This window comes from Sander vitreus, chromosome 20 (genome assembly GCF_031162955.1).
Source record: "Sander vitreus isolate 19-12246 chromosome 20, sanVit1, whole genome shotgun sequence".
NCBI classification, from domain to species: Eukaryota; Metazoa; Chordata; class Actinopteri; order Perciformes; family Percidae; genus Sander; species Sander vitreus.
Genome location: NC_135874.1, coordinates 12,208,184 through 12,225,622, shown reverse-complemented (window position 1 = coordinate 12,225,622; position 17,439 = coordinate 12,208,184). Strand labels below are relative to the sequence as shown.

Here is a 17,439-nt window from a genome sequence, read left to right as displayed (position 1 = left end):
AAATCATACAGTATTCTACTGACTGTTTTGGTGTGCAATCCTTCTCCTCACCTATTGAGCTACTTTTTGAGAATCCAAATGACTGTCATTGACACATGTTGTTATTTCCTCTCTCCCTCCTACAGATGACAGATTTGTCTGCTAAACACCACTCTGAGGGAACTTCAAAGTCTTAAAGTGACAGTGACAGTGACGGACCGCTGAGAGGAAAGAGTATTTCCCCAAGAACCTAAAGGACGTCATAACACTACCACACAAATGTGGACCTCCCAAAACATTGTCATCAAATAATCTGAACAAAAAGAAAAAAAACATAAGCTATAACACAAAGTATTTTGTAGCCATGTCTGACCATAAAGACATGACTCATCGCCACCTGCGGCACAAGCTACAGAGTCTCAGTCGAAGACTGGATGAACTGGAAGAAGCAACCAACAAGCTGCAGAAGTCTGAGGATGAGCTACTTGACCTGCAGGTCAGTACTGGTTGACTTCAGACAGTGTTTGTTTGTTTGTGCATGCATATCAGAAGCAATGAGTGGAAAGAGGTGAAATTGATATACACTACATGAATAGAGTAATGACTGGTTGAACTCTCTCTCTCTCTCTCTATCTCTCTATCTCTCTATCTATCTATCTATCTATCTATCTATCTATCTTCTACAGGACAAAGTCATCCAGGGAGAAGGCAGCAACTCAGACCTGCTTGGAGATGTGGAGGACCTGAGGAAACGTCTCCTAAAGATCCAGGGTAAGGATGAGGAGGTGCGCAAAGCTGAGGATCTCTGCCGCACAGTCAGAGAGAAACTGGAGGAAGAGGAAAGCCTGACACAGGAGCTAAAGGCAGAGATTGAACGTCTACAGCGGAGGATGGCCGAACTGGAGAAACTGGAAGAAGCTTTTGGGAAAAGCAAGTCTGACTGCAGCCAGCTCTGTCTAAGCCTCAATGAGGAAAAGAACTTGACCAAGAAGCTCTCGTCTGAGTTGGAGGCCCTCAAAGCACGTTTGAAGGAGGTGGAGGGGTCTGAGACGAAGCTAGACAGAGCAGAGCAGGCTTTGGCTATGGAGCTTGAGAAACTGAAAGGATTCACCCAGACCTTTATGAGTGAGCGTAAGAGGCTACTGGAGAAGCAGAGGGAAGACGAGAAGATCATTCTCAAGCTGACAGAAAAATTTGAGCACCAGAAAAATCGCCTTGGCGTGTCAGCAGACCCTGGTCGTGCAGATTTCATGAGGTCACGAATTGAGGATGAGCTTTCATCCACAGTGCCCCTCACAGGTAAACTGGCTGGACGCAAGAAGAGCCTTGAGTACTTGAAGTTGGCTGATGACAACATTGGTCTTGTGAACAAATCTGAGAATGAAAAGAACAGCGGCCTTGAAAGCTTGCAGGAGGACAACAAAGTAAAGGAGCTGACACAGGAAGTAGAGAGGCTGAAGAACCGCCTTAAACAGATGGAGATAGTGGAGGAGGATCTAAAGAACTCCGAGTCAAAAAATGGCGAACTTCATGAGAAGTTCCAGATGGAACAAAACCGGGCTCGCCAACTGAGCGAGCAGGTGGAACAGCTCAGGACTCAGCTGTGCGGAAAAGGTGGAATTGGAAGAAATGGAACCAGTAATGTGGATAAACACGGCAATGGGAGCACTAACATTTGCCCCAACAAACCTGCCAAGGTCCTGGAGAATGGCAAAGCTGAGAATGAAGAGATTATTGTGAAGGGAGGTTTCAGACAAGAGAAGCCCAAATATAGGAGTGCTGCAACTGTCTCAGAGCCGAGTTCCCCCAAACACAGGAACAGGGAGCTCTCTCCTCAGCATAAGAGAGAGACCAAACTGAGGAGCAAAGATCACAGCCACTCAGAGGAGATCTCTCCTAAGTCTGTGAGGAGACCTCTCAGTCCTGCTCACAAGAGTAGAAGGACACCCAAAACCCCAACTACTGCAATTTCATCTAATAATGGAATAAGAGACACAGGACGAGGAAATGAGGAAAAGACCAGAGGAGCCATGTCCTGCTCTGTAAACGCATCCTCTACTGATATTAAGAAAGCGCCTGTTCTTAGTCGCTACCCTCCAGCAGCTAATGACCAGAAGCCACTGAGGACAGCTCACAAACAGACAGATGGGGAGAATAAAAAGAGCAGAGTAGAAAAGTATTCCAAATTGTACGTAGGTAGTGATAGCGAATCAAACAACTCTGACGTAGTGCCTGACAGTACCAGTAACATCAACAGTATCTCTGCTTTAGAGAAGGACACAGCGTCTGCCTCAGATCAGGAATCAACAGACCAGGTTCAGGAATCTGTCTCTGCGTCCGCCGCCTCCACCCTGTCCAAAGCCAATGGATCCTACACAGCCTACAGATCCCGCATCACTCCACTGTTGCCCAACGACCAGGGATCAGAGGGTCATTCATCTGCCTCCGAAACAGAATCTACTGGTTCAAGGCCCTCTGAACCAGAGCCCGTTACTGAGACGACTACTGCAACAACCCTAAGCAGTAGGACTCCAACCTCCAGATATCCCAGATACTCCCTTGTCCACGACTCGCATTCAGAGGGTTCTTCTTCCCGGAGCTCGTTTGATGAGGAGCTCCACAACAGACCACTGTTAGCTGAGGGAGGCCAACAGGTGCCCACGCATACTGCATCAGGGATTGAGATCCAGCGAGTGTGCAGCCCACGGGAGGCGCTGAGGTCAAAAGCTATCATCAAGCCTGCGATCGTTGAGATTGACAGGAAGGAAGTGATGATTTCAGAACCTTTGTCTACAAATGGCAAACCCAAAATCTCCACCAAACCTATCGTGACCACCACAAGTAAAATGACCAGTAGTATAACCATCTACCCCAATGACCCAAGCTCTTCCAGAACCAGCAGTCGCAGCAGCAGTGTGTCCAGTGAACCTGTGCCGATTAAAGAACGCCACACCTCCACCAGTAACATCCTCATAGGTAAGTACCACATGAGGTTTTATGTAATGCACTTCGATACGATTTAACAACTGGATTAGCACACAAGGTGTAAAAACAATACTAAGAGTCTACAGCCATGTTAGCTGCTGTGAGGCTGTATTCACAGAAGTACTCTGAGCTGTCAGCATGCTAACATGCATCAGTCACACTGTCACCTTGTTGTATCTTTGAATTGTTTTGATTAAAAAAAACAATTTTACTTATTGCCAGGCCCCAGCAGTGAGCACCATGGCAGTATCTCCATCCCGTACGAGATCTCCATTCCTAAGAGCGAGATCACCTTGCGGTCGTGCCTGGACCAGGACTGTGGGCCGGACGAAAGCAGTGATTCCTCATCAAAGTCCAAACTCCACAACACTTCCAGAGTGGAGACCACCACCAGCCACCTGTGCTGTCAACGCAGCAACATCAGCCTCCAGTCCTCGGACACCACTCCCGCAGACTTTAACGACACAGAGTCGGGCTTCGAAAGCAGCAGCAGCACCACCACGTTCACCAGCTGGAGACACCAAAGACAAGGCCATCACTCCCAAGACGACAGTTTACCAGACATGAAGAATGTGACTATGAGAAGCACCTGGAAGAACCGGGGCACTTCGTCAGTGGATGAGACAAGACGAGGAAGAGGGGGTGCAAGAACGATGGCTGATGGTGGGTCGGAAGATGAAGCAGAAGCCGCGACAACATGGAGGGCTTACCGGGCAACCACCATCGATACAGAAGAAACGATACACAGTGGAACAGGAGCTGGTGGGAATGCTGAGTCACAGAAGGGAGCCAAGCCATCCCCTGCTGAGGTGAGCTATTGAATACATGTATGAGACAAATGAGTACATTCTTCACACAAAGGTAATAATAAGTTGTAGGATGGGAGTGAACTACTTCATAGCTGCATAATGTTGCTCTGTGTGTTGCTCCCTGTCCCAGGTGTACATGCGTAGAATCAACAGTACTACAAACACCAGAGAAGTTGAGGAACCAGTGATTCGCCGAGGCAAACAGTCTCCCACCATGGAAGCAAGTGGCCTGGGAAGGACCATACCCCACGCACCTGTTACCTCTCAGTCCTGGGCCCGATCCTACACACAGGAACCACAGGTAGGACGACCAACTTTAGGTTTTTACACTTTTCTGCTCTCATAAGATGTGTTGTTTTTAAATGATGCAGGTAGCAAGAAAGTGTTAATATAAATCGATTATTTATTAGTCTTCATCAAATGGTAAGCACAAAACAAGTGTAAATTTTCAGCAAAATTTCACTGATGATTTTACATGCTTGGTGTATATAGTGTTTGACAATATGAAAGGACAAATCACTTAAATAAACTGAATCACTATTCCATTTCTCCCTTGGAAAATTAGTCCTTGTTTCTGCTTTAAATTTCTCAAACATTTCTGGCATTAAACCAACATGTGCCTGCACTATTACTGCAGAGTGTGGCTTTTAAAGTACCCTGCATTGCTGTGCAGGTGGAGGCATTATCCGCACCACTCTGGAAATAGTTTTGTCTTGAAGATAAAAGTCCAGAAAGTACAACCGCAGGGCTAAGCTCCTGGTGTGTCCACTTTGCATGAGAGCTCAGCTTGTATTTTTCCCTGACGCCAGGCTCTGTGACTTCAAGCTTAGCGCAGCAGTTCTGTAGGCCCCACTCCTGCTGCCCCAGTAAGCACAAAGAGAAAAGGGTGGGACAAAAAAAGAGGGAGGATGGAAATGAAAAAGACCTCAACAGGGGGAAAAGAAGGTTAGGAAAACCTCAAGGAGAAGAAAATAGCTTTCTTGTATTTAAATGTGCCACCACAGTCTGCGCCCCTGCCAGGCGACATTGCTATTCTACGCAAACATTACTGAAAATAACAGTTTGAATACTCACCCCCACATAGTGCATGTATAGGATTAATGTGTTTGTGTATAGATTCACATCTATGCTTCTTTCATCAGTGGGCAAGAGCTTATATCAGATGGTTTTAATTTGAAGTTATTATCTGCCATTAGTTATTATGAGATATTTAGTTTTTTTTCTTTTCACATCTCGTATGGGAAAATGTCCACCACTGTAAGCACAACCTGACACATACAGTGGGGCAAAAAAGTATTTAGTCAGCCACCAATTGTGCAAGTTCTCCTACTTAAAAAGATGAGAGAGGCCTGTAATTTTCATCATAGGTACACTTCAACTATGAGAGACAAAATGAGGGGGAAAAAAATCCAGAAAATCACATTGTAGGATTTTTAATGAATTTATTTGCAAATTATGGTGGAAAATAAGTATTTGGTCAATAATAAAAGTTCATATCAATACTTTGTTATATACCCTTTGTTGGCAATGACAGAGGTCAAACGTTTTCTGTATGTCTTCACAAGGTTTTCACACACTGTTGCTGGTATTTTGGCCCATTCCTCCATGCAGATCTCCTCTAGAGCAGTGACGTTTTGAGGCTGTCGCTGGGCAACACGGACTTTCAACTCCCTCCAAATATTTTCTATGGGGTTGAGATCTGGAGACTGGCTAGGCCACTCCAGGACCTTTAGAAATGCTTCTTATGAAGCCACTCCTTCGTTGCCCAGGCGGTGTGTTTGGGATCATTGTCATGCTGAAAGACCCAGCCACGTTTCATCTTCAATTGCTGATGGAAGGAGGTTTTCACTCAAAATCTCACGATACATGGCCCCATTCATTCTTTCCTTTTACACGGATCAGTCGTCCTGGTCCCTTTGCAGAAAAACAGCCCCAAAGCATGATGTTTCCACCCCCATGCTTAACAGTAGGTATGGTGTTCTTTGGATGCAACTCCGCATTTTTTCCCCTCCAAAGACGACGAGTTGAGCTTTTACCAAAAAGTTCTATTTTGGTTTCATCTGACCATATGACATTCTACCAATCCTCTTCTGGATCATCCAAATGCTCTCTGGTAAACTCCAGACAGGCCTGGACATGTACTGGCTTAAGCAGGGGGACACATCTGGCACTGCAGGATTTGAGTCCCTGGCGGCGTAGTGTGTTACTGATGGTAGCCTTTGTTACTTTGGTCCCAGCTCTCTACAGGTCATTCACTAGATTCCCCCGTGTGGTTCTGGGATTTTTGCTCACCGTTCTTGTGATCATTTTGACCCCACGGGGTGAGATCTTGCGTGGAGCCCCGGATCGAGGGAGATTATTAGTGGTCTTGTATGTCTTCCATTTTCTTATAATTTCTCCCACAGTTAATTTCTTCACACCAAGCTGCTTACCTATTGCAGATTCGGTCTTCCCAGCCTGGTGCAGGTCTACAATTTTGTTTCTGGTGTCCTTTGACAGCTCTTTGGTCTTGGCCATAGTGGAGTTTGGAGTGTGACTGTTTGAGGTTGTGGACAGGTGTCTTTTTATACTGATAACAAGTTCAAACAGGTGTCATTAATACAGGTAACGAGTGGAGGACAGAGGAGCCTCTTAAAGAAGTAGTTACAGGTCTGTGAGAGCCAGAAATCTTGCTTGTTTGTAGATGACCAAATACTTATTTTCCCGAGGAATTTGCAAATAAATTCATTAAAAATCCTACAATGGGATTTTCTTTTTTCTCATTTTGTCTCTCATAGTTGAAGTGTACCTGTGATGAAAATTACAGGCCTCTCTCATCTTTTTAAGTGGGAGAACTTGCACAATTGGTGGCTGACTAAATACTTTTTTGCCCCACTGTAACTTCTCCAACACTTAAGAGTGATTGTGGAGCGACGTTATAAACAACACATTTCTGTGCAAAGAGATGATTGAGCCCTCTGATTTCATGTATGTGTGCCTATGCATCAACATGTAAGATTGTATGCATAGCTACAATTTAATTAATGTAGTGTGAAAGTTTATACAAGTCATCAGAATGATAATGTGAAAACTACTAATGGGCTACAGTATTAACTTACTTGTCTACTGGTATATAATATATTCAAAGTTAAAGTCAAATGGCTGTAGTACTGCTTACAGAGTGGGCTCCTTGGCTACACTAACATGTCAGTCTGTCAGTTTGACAAATTATGCTGGACTAGAGACCTTTGGGTAAAATCTCTTGTGTTTTCCCCTAATAAATAAACGTTGCCAAGGAGACAGACACACACATGCAAAGTGTACGCTGTCTCATTCATCATCTTTGCTCACATTTGCAACGTAGAGCAATAACCTTCTCTGGAGTTAAACTATTTTTGTCTTGCATTAATACAGCACACTGAGATCTGCTATAGAAGATAATCCTAGAGAGATTTCTTAAGACTTAATTATTTTTTTGTCTTACACGGTATACCATGCACGAGTAGATATACCGTTGTTTTTGTAGCTGTTATGCTGAAGTCATGATTTAAGGGTCTTCTTTTAGAAGTAGTGCACTCAAGAGTTATTGACCAGGTCAGTCCAATTTCAAGGGGTTACAGGGTCGGGGTTGTTTTTTGCACCAAAGTCGTGTACTGCTGTTCGGGATTTATTGTCGGGGCCAGTTTTCAGCTCATGGGTTCTCTTCCTCTGAGGTAGAGACCAAAATGTTTCCGAAAATGTGCCTAAAAGCTAACATTGATTGTCTGGTCAAGTTCGTAATTACTTACTCTTTGATCAGATAGTTCTTAATTTAAATAATGTTTTTGCCAAGTTTGGACTGTTTGATTTAAGGTATTGTACAGTCACTTGTGTGTCGACATCATTTTATACAGTGGCACTCATAAGTTTATGAATCCATGCTAAAGTTGACTAAAAAGAGGAATAAAACAAATCATCTTTTGGAAATTGATCTTAATGCCTTAATTAAAAAATCCAATCTTTAAGGACATTAAGGCCTTTAAGGCCTTTGGAATTAAAATAGCCCCACAACATGTTTTTATTTCAGTTAGCCTAATAGCTGGTTTGATTTGCACTGGAAAGTACCCCATGCCAATCTCTAGGTATGGTGAAGGGCATGTGATGATGTGGGGCTATTTTAATTCCAAAGGCCAAGGGAACTTTATCAGGATGCATAGTATCCTGGATCCATGAAATAACTGGCTTTTAAAAATAAAAATCTGCCTGCCTCTATGGGAATTTAACATAGGGGTGTACTGACTTATGCCCCCTGTATTTTAAGGAAGAACATTTATTTATTTACGATACATTATTCATTCACAAAGAAAATTGGTGTCCTTAAAGGTTGGATTTTTCCTCTTTTTTTAATTAAGGCATTAAGATCAATTTCCAAAAGATGATTTTTTTTTTATTCCTCTTTTTAGTCAACTTTAGCATGGGTTCATAAACGTACGAGTTCCACTGCATTTAAAACTATAGTATGTAGTTTCTGTCGCCCCCATGAGGAATTCACATGAACACATGAAACGAGCCTTACGTGATCGCGCACGCGCCCCACCCTATCTCCACGCAGTTGCTAGTTGCCAAGGAGGACATGGAGAATTGAAAAAACATGATGGACTTTTCAGAAGAGGTAATTATCGTCACTCAAGCTTCTGCGTGGGAAAGTCACCGGATGTCACAATCTTCTGAACATAGCCATACTGAGAAATACAGAGAGTTGTGTGGAGCTGATAGTCTTAATTAGCTTTGTAGCAACTCATTTGGCAATGGCTTGAATGTAACGGACGTTCATTAATATCAAAATGTTACGCACTAAAGCGTTAAGAACTCTGCTGCTAATGCTCAATGAGCAAAGCACTTGTTAACATGTTTAAGTATTTCAGTTCGACGTGAGCATCAGTCGGAGTATCATACAAACACTCACAGGAACACACTCCAGTATGCTCCAGTCACAGCAAAGACAATGAACATAGCTGGGGTCTCATCTCCAGCTAGATGATACATTGCATAGAAACATACCAACTCATATGACCTTAGAGCTGTAATTGCCTACAGGGTCCCTCCCTCTATTTAGCTTCAACGGGCTCAATGAAATCTGTCTAACACTGACCCTTAACACCCCCATTTAGCACTGATATAGACTGGTAGAAAAAGCATTAGGCACAACCACCTTTTGTCATGTCGCTGACTCCTCCCCTCCCTTCCTCTCTTTTCAACCTGTCCCCCACCTATTTAATTTGTCATCCAAGCCGTGACATGAACAAAGTGGTTTCAAGTCATGTATTTGAGGAGCTCTGTCAGGGTCAGTGCCTACATCAGTTCTACAACATGGCCTTGACCCCAGCTCCACATTATTCTTTTCTCACTTCAGTTCATAAGTCTCCTGCTCTCTTTTTTTCTGACCCTATCCCACATCACTAACCCTTCAGCCCTGGTTATCCTCCAGCCCTGAGTCCGTTTCCTGTCTGTGATGTAGTGAATTAGCAGTGCGCTGACGAACTACCTTTCTTGTTGTCACTTCTCCATTTGTGTCAGTTATGCACTTCATTATGGGAATTTCCCAAACCCACTTAGTTGACTCTGCGGTACAGTAAAACCTTGTTCATCTTGATATTTGATGCACGAACTGGTCACTCCATTTGGATAGCAATTATGAACCAAAATTGCTACAGTGCAAAAAAAACATACTTCAATTCATAATTGGACTTAGAAGCATGTCTTGGAGCACAGCCGATCATCTATGGTTTGGATTTTCAGAACATTTCAGTGGTCTGAACAGCGTCCATTCCCATGAGGTTTGGATAAATACAGCTGTAGTTAGGACAGTGGGAGGTTGGGATTAGTTTGTGATTGCAGTGTCAAAGGTTGATAGAAGAGGTTTGTGTTATTACAAGTTTGTAGATGGAGGCAAATGGGTTGATGGAAGACGAATGTAGCTAGTCATCATTATCTGACTTCCCATTTATCTTTCTTTCAGCACTCCTTCAGCTAAGGCTTGATCTATTCCATTACAGTCTGCATGTAAATAGCAGCTGTTTATATATGATGTTATTGTTTTAGACATTTACTCCTCATTTCAAAAAAGACGGAAAAAGTGTGCCTTTGCTAGAGATTAAAATCTGTCTACATGACTTGCATTTCTTTTAATGACCATTCGCGTGAAAGGTTTGCCAGTGTTGAGAGTAAAACAGACTGAAAATCAGCTATCGATAAATAGTCTTTAAGAAGGAGACAACACACTCAGTTCCTTTAAGCACCCTGGGCAAACTGATAGCTTATCGATTGGCTTTATTTTTTAAACCTCATGTATGCTGTATTTAGATGTAATTTATTCAAACCTCTATGGGACAGAGAATGACATCTTTTCATCTAGTGAAAGGTCAGGATCGTTATCATCATCGTCCAAATCCATGCCTGCTGTTTAACCTTTACTGTTGCCTCTAGTTTGTCCAAACCAGTGTTGGCATGGCTCTATGAATGGCAGTGTCAGTCTGTTCGTCCACTACATTGGTCCAGAACGAAATATAGCACCACCATGATGTTGATAATTTAGATTTTTTTAGTGAAATATATCAACAACCAATGGATGGATTGGCACAAAGTTTTGTACATTTCCCAGACAATTTATTCGATGACTTTGGTGATCCCCTGACTTTTCCTCTAGTGTCGCCATGAGGTTGACATTTGTTTTTTGTTTTGAGTGAAATGTTACCATACTATTGGAAGGATTGCCATGACATTTAGTACAGACAATCACGTCCCCACTGGATAAATTGTACAGCAGAACAGGTAGCACAGAAGGACATACAGGACTTGGTCCAAATCACACTTTAAGGCCAGTTATGATATGAATGATGATATGAATAAACAGGTCAGTGTTAGAATGGGGAGTGCATGCTTTCTGTAGCAGTCACTCCACACCTCAGAACAGAACAGTATTGTAGTAATTCCTCCCAGTCCCCGCTGTAGCAGTAGGAAACCTCAGCCTGTACATGAATGAACCGTGAATTATGTTTGGCTGAGGACAGTGGGGCCGATATGGCCGATGAACGAGATACCAAAACATCCTTTGTTGAGTCAAAAGCCAGTGGCAGCAAGGTAAAGTGTGGGATCAGAGCTGCTCTACTATTCTCTGGTCACCTGATGTGAGCTGTGCAACAACAAAAAAAAGCCCTTTGGAATAACAGTCTGTGCAGCAGCTGAAGTTGGACTGTGTAATGCTTTCAGTTGTAGATCAGACAACAGACACTGTAAAAATGCAAATTAAGCATAAATGTAACCTTTTCTGAAAAACTTCACCAGGAGTGTCAAGAGTGTTGTCTTGCTGGAGAGGTGATTTAAGAGTTTGGGTTGGCAAGACAACACCATTCCTTAAAATTGGGCAAGAGACCAAGGGCAGACAGATTTAAAGTAGAGATATAATTCCTTCTGCAGATGCTCTGACACGCTACTTTCTGCTGGCCTTCATTCGGTATTAGAAAGCAGAATCTTCTCACAGCTGTCTGTTTGGTTTTCAAGGTGAACTCTTGAAACTGTATTGATAATTCTTGAACAGAAAGCCTCCTTTTCTCATTAACCTATGTCTACACACAAAACCTAAAACACCCACCACTCTCATGTCTATATGATAAATGAAAAAAATGAAACTGCAGCTAGCAGCTGGTTAGCTTAGCTTAGCATAAAGACTGACCAAGAAATAGACCAGCCCATAACTTGTTGTACAGAATAAACAAACTTGGGATCAATAAATGTCTGTCTGTCTGATGATAATTAGGGAGCTTTAGAAGTGCTGGTACGCAGGTTTTGATACTGGCTTCTGCCTCCAACTACATATTAACTTTACAGATATCAAATTCTCGGTGAAAAAATGAATAAGCATATTGCGCCAAAATGTCAAACTATTTCTTTAAATCTCACCAAATATGACTGTCCTGTTCATTTGATATATACAAGTTGGTACGAGTTATGTACCTAACAGCACTGCTTCTCTTAGTCCCACCTTTTCTGGTTTTTTTTTCCCTTTTTTGTGTCAAATCATCATGCTGTGCTGCCAGACATGATTTAGTGTTTCTGATTATAACCGCCTATAAAAGTGGGTTTTCCAAGCTGAAGGCATTCTGGTGTGAGCTGGAGCAGGTCTGTGATGACAGCAGCACTTGCTGTTCCAGTAGATTTCCTCTGCTGTTGCACATCAACTTACTTAACAGCATGTATTACAGGCTGACGTTGCTCTTGCTCAAATATTTTCTTAAATTAACTTTCAGCCACTTGGGAAAAGCTCTCCGTTGGCACACACACAGAAGTTACTAATTTTCCTTTGACTGAAGTCACAGATCTTTTAAAAGCCGTTTAGTTCTATAGAGCATTACACTTCTTGTCATTTACGAACTTTTGCTGTTAACTTTCAGCTAAAACATGCCAAGTCTTTATTGTTATGTATTTGTATTAACTTTTGCTATTTTAAGTCTGTTACAATGTGTGAACAATGCACAAACCTCCTGTTGAGTGTAGGAGGAACACTGGAAGTGCATTACATGGCAACCTTGTGAAAGCCCCCGGTCTTGCAGCAGTAGCTTACCATAGAAGGAGAATATGCCACTCTGCCGTTTCCTCCCCTCGGTGACTGGAGCAGGAAGTGACCACACTGAACACGCCTATTTGGCAGGGTTTGCTGGTGACTGATTTCCTGTCTGTTACCCTTGGAGACCAAGAAAGGCAGTCCAGCAGGGCTCCATTAAAGCCAATTAGCGAGGATGCATTCTAAAACTGCATCAGAAGCCAACTCCAACCCACCAAATGTCACTAATTATGGTGCTTTTTTAAAGCTGAAATTACAGGAGCGGGGTGCTGTTTCTGTGTGCTTTAGGAACTGCATCGTCATCTAACTCTCATTTTCGTAGAGCAGGGTTACTGAGGTTATGAGGGGGGACGTGCGGCTGTAGCCACCACAGACTAGTAACGTGGGGTTTGTTTTCTAGTCAGCCCACCAAATTATAAATCTCTCAGCTTGGGGTATGTTTGGGGTTTCTGGTTGGGGATTTTTCCCCTGGCAGAAGTCCACATGGCAGTTTTTCCTTGTCACACACCAGTTAACATAAGCAGCATGTATTTAATGCCCACATAATACAAAAGTCGAAACAAGGCCCCAAACCGTCCAAACAAAATGCCCAGACCTCCTATATACAACTCCAGAATATGGGATTGAATGAACTGGCCTCTGTTGTGATGTTTGTTTCTGACCATGCCAATGCCAAAGCAATCCATGTATTCAATTTACTGCAGCTGCCAATTCAGACTGTGAATCTTACTGTCAAATGTTCTAACCTTTCCAGGCTGCTGATAGTGTAGAGCCCAGTCCAAACCCGAGCCACAGCCCAGCCTCCTGGAGGCGGCAGCTACCCAGCAGCGACTCTCACCACCTGGGGAGCTCTTATGACCGAGCATCCAAGACAGCAGGGGCCTCCTCCAGAGGGGATCTGTGGTCCAGTCGGGGTCAGGGGTCAGGGGCCAGAGCAGAGGGGAGGAGTGGAGCGGGGAGCAGACCGTGGAGCCATCGCCACTCTGAGCATCATTAGACCAGCTGGGTCTGAGCAGGACTTCTACAGCAAAAGGACAGGTAGGAGAGGGCAGGACCTTTTCTTTTTACTCCTGAAACGCAGTGATTAAAGGAAACAGATGTTAATTACCGCTGTTGCAATGATGTCACATCTCTTAAGGGGGTTTTAAATCAAATTTGCAATATTAAGCTGAACCAACACTGCTGTAGCACATTTAGCTGCACTGGGTTTAGCACATCCATCATGGTGGTTTAATAAGTAAGCCCCAGCTTCACTGCATGTTAACAGTTTGTATCCACCCTGCTAAGGTGTCCCTGAGCAAGGCATTTCCAGATGAACTGTACTGTAGCTAGAAACCTGCAAGTGAGAAAAAAAATCCTGTATTGTTCGTAATTCTGAATATTTTCCTCAGCAGTTCCCTAGGAAGAATGTTGTACTTCAGCACTAATTAGACAGTTTAAGTTTTCTTGAAAGAAAAGCTCATTTTTTATATTCAGTGATTATTAATTTCTTTTTGGATACTTTATTCTTCATACATGTTGACTTTTATACTAAGAAATTCCAAATGTTTACATGTTCAGCTGATCTGCTGTGCGCTGAGTAGAAGACTGGAAATTCATTTTAATTGGAAGTGAACCAACTGAACAGTGTCTCTATTTTCCCTATAGTTAGTACCAAATTACCTTGTTCTTTCTGGCAAACATTCTTGGAAATTATTTGGAAATTACAGAACAATCATGTGTCTAAAGTAGATGAATAGTTGTGTTAAAAGAAGAGGAATTAAGCAAGCTCTTTCTCTTCATTTTTTTTTTCTTAACAGCACTCCATTAAGCTCTCAATGGCACAAGGAAGGCCAAACATCAATCTCCCATCAACTAATGGCTTCTACCATCTCCAAAAGTCAACATCTACAGCTTTCATAGCAAGTAAAGCAAAGAAAAATAGCAGTTGCAGCCATATACAACAACAAACCACAGACCTGACATCCTTACTCTGACCTTAAATGTACGATGAGATGTGAACAGCTCTTACTATCCGGACATTTCTCTGTCCCAAAAGAGGCATGAATGGAAAGACAGTGCCTGTACAGTTTTTTGGAGGTTGCCTCACCAGCCCATGTATCCTCTTCTGCTTCTTGTGTTGGATGTATAATAGTGTAATCCCGAAACTTGACAAGGGAGAGGTTGGCATGCTGGGGACGGCTGGGGATTTTTCTGCATGCCAGAGGGTTTAAAGAGAGTGAGACATTGAATTCTCATTGAAACATTGAGAATGCCTTTCTCAGAGGACCATTACAGTGACCTCAATGGATATATATCACTTCTACGTCAGAATTTCAACCTTTCTCCATCACTGAAAAAAACAACCCAATATTCAACAGCAGTGCAGTGTTTAAGATGCATTTTCGTCTCACAGGGCTGGATCTTCATGCAGAATTCTTCACAAACTAAAGGATCTTTTACCTTTTTTTTAATTTGACCAAAAACAGGAAGCGAACCCATCTATGCTGACTCATACCATGATATTTACTTTTGCTTAGAAGGCCATATGTGCTTTTTTCAGATTTTCTCACACATGAAAAAATACACAAAACCATACAAACACATGCTCATTTTTAACTTTTGATTCATTTTTAAGCTGTGTCACCACTTTCTGGCATGCAGCCTCAAACTGGATTTAATTTGGGGTCTTAGATGTTGAGCGAACATTTGCATGTTTCTAAGTTTAAAAAAAAAAAAGAAGAGCACTTGAAAGATTGTGACTCAGCATGCACTCTGCTTAAATGATTGCTGGTTGGCTGCATTTAAGGAGCACCAACACACCGGGACTTTATTTATGCTTTTTGCCATTTTCACCAGTTATTTTGATTCTTTGGAATTCGCTTCCTGTTCTGCATTATCCTTTTCCTTTCTGCGCAACCATATCAAAACAAAAAACATAGTTTGCACGCAATAAAATGCAATGCACATGTAGAAAGAGAGAATAATTGGGGGGGGGGGTGCATTGTTTATAACCTCATCCATGCTACAATTTCCATGGTGCTTTGTTTTACAGCTGTTGCAATTGTCCTCATTCATGTATTTCAACACAGCCATAGCAAAATGGAGTTTCTGTTTTAACTGAACATTGGACTTGGTATTACCAGCAAACCTGGCCTGGTGAGGCGGACATTTTTTCAGTGCTGCTGTAAATACTGTGTACATGCGAGCCAGTCATTGGAAGACACAAGACTCCCAAACACAAGGAACTGACAGCTTGTATGTGACTGGGTTCGCCGTGCGAATCGTCCCAGCTTATTTCCATTTCTTATTTCTATAGAGGTGTACTATTTTGTTACATCATAAAATATCAACTTGTGGTTGGTGTTTTGGAACAGTCTCTCATTGGAGGGTACTACTGCAGCAATGGGGGTGCCATAGAAACCAGTTTAGTAGTGACCAGTAATTGAAATAAGGTGTTTTCATTGAGGTAAATGGTGCAAATCTATGACAGAAACCGTGTCAATCTTTTAACAGGCTCCTACATTTATTGCAGTATGACAGGTGATGTAAACTCAGATCCCACAACAAAATGTATGAATTGAATGGAGCTGAGAATTACCAATTGCTTGATGGCTTGATGCACCAATCCAACAACAACTGCATTCTTTGTTTATCTGACAAGATTGTGTAACCATAACTGTGACAACTTGGGACACATGAAATCTGTTAAAGAACTTGGGACTTTTAAAGCTCCATCTGGTTCCTCTGCTGTTATGGATTTTAATGCTGTGTTGTGTCAGACCCTGCTAGGGATGGCCTGTTTCAGTCAGTGCATTTCTCAGTTCTCCAGTATTCTACTAGCCACCATCTAGCTGTAATATTTATTAGTCTCCATACATGTACAGCTTCTTTTATTGTGAAGACGTCTGCTGGGTGGCAGGAGCCCAGTATGTCGCAGCTTTGTCACTTTACTGTTTATGCAAGCAGGAGATTATATGCAATCAATAAACTGTCGCCCCATGCATTGTCAGTAATCATGCTGTATATACAGATCGGTGATAACTTTCAAACTAAAATGTTTGTTTACGTTCAGAATGCACATGTTCAAAATGTTCGTTTCCATTACTTTTAGCCAGAAAAATCGACAGAATGTTCATCTGTGCCTTGAGATAATGTAAGGGAGGTCGATTTTCCCAACAAATTTAGACTTTAGACCATATTCTTATTCTCGCTGTGCATATAAATGACATGCAATTCTGATCGTGAGGTTCAGGTTTTTTTTTTTTTTTTTTTTACTTGTTCTCCTTTAGGTGATCGTTGTATGGAACATCATAAAAGTATTTTGGTTTAAGCGTGAAAAGAGGTTCTCGGAGGGAACTAATCCCTGAGGGATGTCAAAGCAAGGTTCCCTGAGAAAAAGCTTTTTTTTTTAATTTATTTTTTACCCAACTTCAAAGTACCCCTTTAAAGAATACAGACCGCACTGCCCAAAATCTATGTCCTTTGGATTTGTCTGTCAGAGTCGCAGGGTGCAGCGCAGCCTCAGAAAGGATTGCCATGTGGCCTTTTCATGGCCACTGCTGGCTTTATGATGGAGCAAAAACAGACCAGACATACTGTTCAGAGCTCTTAGTGCACATGCCAAGACTTGATGATCATATAGTCTTTCTATGTTTTCTCTGTTACTGTTTCTACTACCACTCACACATTACCAAAAGGGAATGCCATCTTTTCCCCAATCTCTCATCTTTTCAACCGATTCCAATTTTCCTTTTAGTATTTTAGAGAAGTCAAGTGTCCCTCCCTCCCCTTTCCTCTCTTCCTCCTCCTTCCTCTGTTTCTGTGCATCTTTCTTGGATTCACATTTTTTATTGAAGGCCAAAGACCTGTCACCAGATTGTGATGGGCAGCTCCCTGGGTAGCTGGAAGGTCAGAGGTCAGGGCTGCATCTTATCCTGTCTCTTCGTCTTGACTCAGGGCTTCTAAATACAGGAGAGGGGAAGACCCACAGCTTGGCAGTGATAGCCACTTAGGGATAATTAAAACAGACGAAGGTATCGAATGTCCAGTTCTGCCTGCGCTCATGCTGCCAGAGATAGACGTAGTGTGGTCATTCGTCAGTGTGTT

The 17,439-nt window shown here is 42.5% G+C and overlaps 1 protein-coding gene across 1 annotated transcript in view; it reads left to right on the top strand.

Moving 5' to 3' along the window:
* Window positions 1-14,569, top strand: part of luzp1 (leucine zipper protein 1) — a 45,209-nt gene extending 30,640 nt beyond the window's left edge. Inside the window, exons 3-8 of the mRNA XM_078276722.1 lie at window positions 126-475; window positions 666-2,955; window positions 3,187-3,773; window positions 3,904-4,074; window positions 13,106-13,389; window positions 14,151-14,569. Of these exons, the coding sequence (XP_078132848.1) occupies window positions 344-475; window positions 666-2,955; window positions 3,187-3,773; window positions 3,904-4,074; window positions 13,106-13,348 (3,423 nt within the window). The 5' untranslated portion in view covers window positions 126-343 and the 3' untranslated portion in view covers window positions 13,349-13,389; window positions 14,151-14,569. The remainder of the gene's footprint in view (window positions 1-125; window positions 476-665; window positions 2,956-3,186; window positions 3,774-3,903; window positions 4,075-13,105; window positions 13,390-14,150) is intronic.
* The last annotated feature ends 2,870 nt before the right edge of the window (window positions 14,570-17,439 follow it).